The 3,493-nt window shown below is 40.4% G+C and overlaps 1 protein-coding gene across 1 annotated transcript in view; it reads left to right on the top strand.

The window, feature by feature from the left end:
- Window positions 1–813, top strand: part of rbp3 (retinol binding protein 3) — a 5,562-nt gene extending 4,749 nt beyond the window's left edge. The window contains exon 4 of the mRNA XM_015387565.1: window positions 472–813. Coding sequence (XP_015243051.1) covers window positions 472–797 — 326 coding nt within the window. The 3' untranslated portion in view covers window positions 798–813. The remainder of the gene's footprint in view (window positions 1–471) is intronic.
- The last annotated feature ends 2,680 nt before the right edge of the window (window positions 814–3,493 follow it).

Here is a 3,493-nt window from a genome sequence, read left to right as displayed (position 1 = left end):
CTGCCAGTTCTGTTAGCTCTACGCCTGCTGAAGACACAGACGTCCATCCCCATGAACACTGGGACGGAGCTCAATGGGAAAGTAAATAATGATTCTTATTTCAACCGTTGCGTATATTAGCTGCAACATACAAATCAAGATGCTATGACTTAAAAAATTTGATTGACAGACGACCGCTGATATATGATTGGCCGAATTTAGGTGTTCAGGCTGACGTATAACTAATTGGCCTGCATAAGATAACAGATTTCAAGACAGGATTTTTTTTTTTTTTAATAGAAATTTTCTAACTTTTGGGACAATATAGTCTGATAAAGAGTACATTTATTTACATGTTTAAGCCAGAATGATTTGACATTTAAATATGACTTCCCTACGACTTTAACTGTGACACACACAACCAGACGACCTGGTTTCTGAGTTTAAACCAGGCTTTAGAGGTTTCTAACTGTATGCTTGACTCTCATCTAGGCGTAAGGTATGGCTCTAAGAAAAGTCTCATCATCTTGACCAGCAAGGTTACAGCGGGTGCCGCGGAGGAGTTTGTTTACATCATGAAAAAGCAAGGCCGTGCTATGATAATTGGAGAGACTACCGCCGGGGCTTCCCATCCACCGAAGGTATTCCCAGTTGGTGAGAGCAACATCTTCCTTAGCATCCCCACGGTCCATTCCGACGCTTCGGCTGGGCCAACTTGGGAGGGAGTTGGTGTAAAACCCCACATTCCTGCTGCAGCTGAGGCTGCCCTGGAGGTGGCAAAGGGCATCCTTAACAAGCACCTTGAAGGCCAGCAGTAAACAGTGTGCTGTGAAGATCTCTGTTTTAGTGTTTGCTTTGGCAATTCATTTTGTTCTTGTTTGTAAGAGCAATGTAGATTCAGTACAGACTGTATTTTGTCCTTAATTTTCAAAATACTTCAGCCTTGTTGGTGTTTGTAATGGAGAGGTTCAGTTGTATGTAGGATTAAAAACCTTTGCAACTCTAGAAGTGAGTCTTGCTGTTTGTGTAAGTAAGTGCATGTTATGCTTTTCCAACATTTGTTGATTCTTTGTTATGCTGTCTCTTGGGATGGCAGATTCGACAATCCATTTTTACATCTAATATTTCTACATGAGAAGCCGTTCTGAGGAAGTAAAATGCTGTTTTATCCTAAATACAGTGAATTTCACGTCACATGGACCTACTTGGGTTGTATCAATTCCAGAAGTGAGACCCAATAAAACATTGTTCATAAGTGTGTGCTGCATTCAAATTCTTTAATAAGAGGCAAACAAAAATGTCCTGTCATAACTGTCATCACGGTGGAGATGTGGCGGCCTAGTTGTTATTGCATAGAGCGTGGAATCCTGAGGTTCTGAGTATGAGCTCCACTCCCACAGCCTCCACTCTGGGTCTAGGAACAAGACCCTTAACCCCATACTGCTCCCTGGGCGCCACACAATGGCAGCCTAAAGGGGATGGGTTAAAGACAGAGGTATATTTCACCAAAGTCATATCAATTAAGTTCAGTTATTATAATTATTATCTAATGCAGTCTAAAGAGGGAATTCAGTTATATTTTTCCATAGCATGCAATGTTTAACACCTGGTTTTATCTTTTACCACTATTAAATAAAGACAAAAAATTAATATTTATACACCACTAAATACAAACAAGGTACTTTGAATTGCTTTACAGTTAAAAGGAGCAAACTGAGTTAAAGCTAAAAATGTATTAACTGCTAAAATAATCATATAGTAAGTGGTCGGACTTGCTTTTGTATAATCTCATTCAAAATGTAATTTTTGTAATTTTTGCTTTCAACAAAAATAGAATAAAATTCACTCCATAAAAGCTACTTAAGTAGAGTAACTACTTTAAGTACAAATTCCTTAGTAGACATCTCTGGTTACCGTACAAAGCACTAGAGAACCATTGCCAACACCTTCCTTTACAATATACAAAGATTAGTTACTTACACAATTAATTTTTCTACCATCAAAGTGATAAGAACTACAGCCTTTAAACAGAAGGCTAATTTAGTACCTTGAATACCTAAAACAGCACATTGACGACAAAGAGTTGCTTCTTATTTACCATACAATTATACTTTTGGCTATTTCAACCTTGACAGACTCACACAGAGAAAAGCTGCAGTTAGGAAAGTATTATTCAATTTATTTATTTTTGTAACACAATCAGATTCTTTTAAATGTTTCTGTCTAAGGAAAACCAGCTGCTTGCAGCGACTCATTGACTCTGCAATCCCTCACACCGAGCATGCATGTTGTGAAAGTGCAGAGGAAAACTCCCTTGTAACAGGAAGACACCTCCAGCAGAACCAGAACAAGGCTTAGGCCATTTTTCAATTCACAAGAACGCGAGTACAGAGTCGTATGCTCGACAAGTATATTGTTGAGAAGAACACAGGAAAGTGTGGACTCAGGGAGAACGGGAGCATGCAGCATAATTATGGGTCAATTGGAACAGAAGTGTACTGATGACATCACCACATGCTCGGCTCGTCTGATGCTGCGTTTCTCCTCCTGTTAATAATAGTCTCTAGATAACAATGAGTAATGATTTTTTTCATTTAGTGGGGGAAGAAAAATTAACAGTCAGATAAACACAAATCAAATGAACGTTTTGCCAAATAAAATAAAAAAAACTCTCCATCAGAGCGAGCGGTCCTTCACACACGGCAATGCAGAGAGAGGGCTGCTGCAGACGGGCTGTGGTTAGCCCTTGCTGCCGTTACCCTCGGAGGTCTGCTGGTTGCCGCGGTCTTCTCAACTTTGCAAATTTTTGAAAAACATTTTGCATTACATTGGTAAATGGTCCATATAGTGACGCTTAAAAGTTTAATGTTCTCGCCTCAGATGATCTTAAAACGTACTTTATTGAACAACAGCAACAGAAAAGAGAACTTTTAACTTAATACTCTGAGCTCTGTCAGCGCTAAACTGGTGGCTGCTGCTGCTGCAGTGCATGCTGGGACAGCTGTCAGTGTCAAGAACGCACAAGTCTGCTCTGATGCATGCTGGGTAAAGAGGAAGGGGCGAGAACAACATCCGGGGACTTTGTCCGTTCTTGGTATGCTGTCTTTGTCAATTGGAACAGTACTAGGGCTGAGGCTGATGACGTTTCACAAGTACACAAGCACATGAGAATGCACAAGTACATATATTGAGAAACGACCTTAGTGTGAGCTGCCATCTGCCAAGGCCAACTGGGGTCTGAGGAGATTGAAGCCGATAATGACATAAATGAATTAAGTTATTTGCGCTCAGGCCCCTGGTGCAACACATAGACCCATGAGCTATAAGAAGCAGGAGAAGACCTTGTTTGGGGCTCAATCTTTGCCGGACGCTCGCAGACATGAAATTTTGAGCCCACAGCTGTGCAAGCTCCAAGCATTTTTCTCTGTCCTGTAACGACCTGATCTGCAATAAACTCTGTTACTTTTTTAACTCCTCTTTTTATAGTCCTTTTTTTTATATGGTTTTACCCAGT

The sequence above is a fragment of the Cyprinodon variegatus genome, unplaced genomic scaffold (assembly GCF_000732505.1).
Source record: "Cyprinodon variegatus isolate N-32 unplaced genomic scaffold, C_variegatus-1.0 Scaffold398, whole genome shotgun sequence".
In the NCBI taxonomy this organism is placed as follows: Eukaryota; Metazoa; Chordata; class Actinopteri; order Cyprinodontiformes; family Cyprinodontidae; genus Cyprinodon; species Cyprinodon variegatus.
This window is presented reverse-complemented; position numbering and strand designations above follow the sequence as displayed.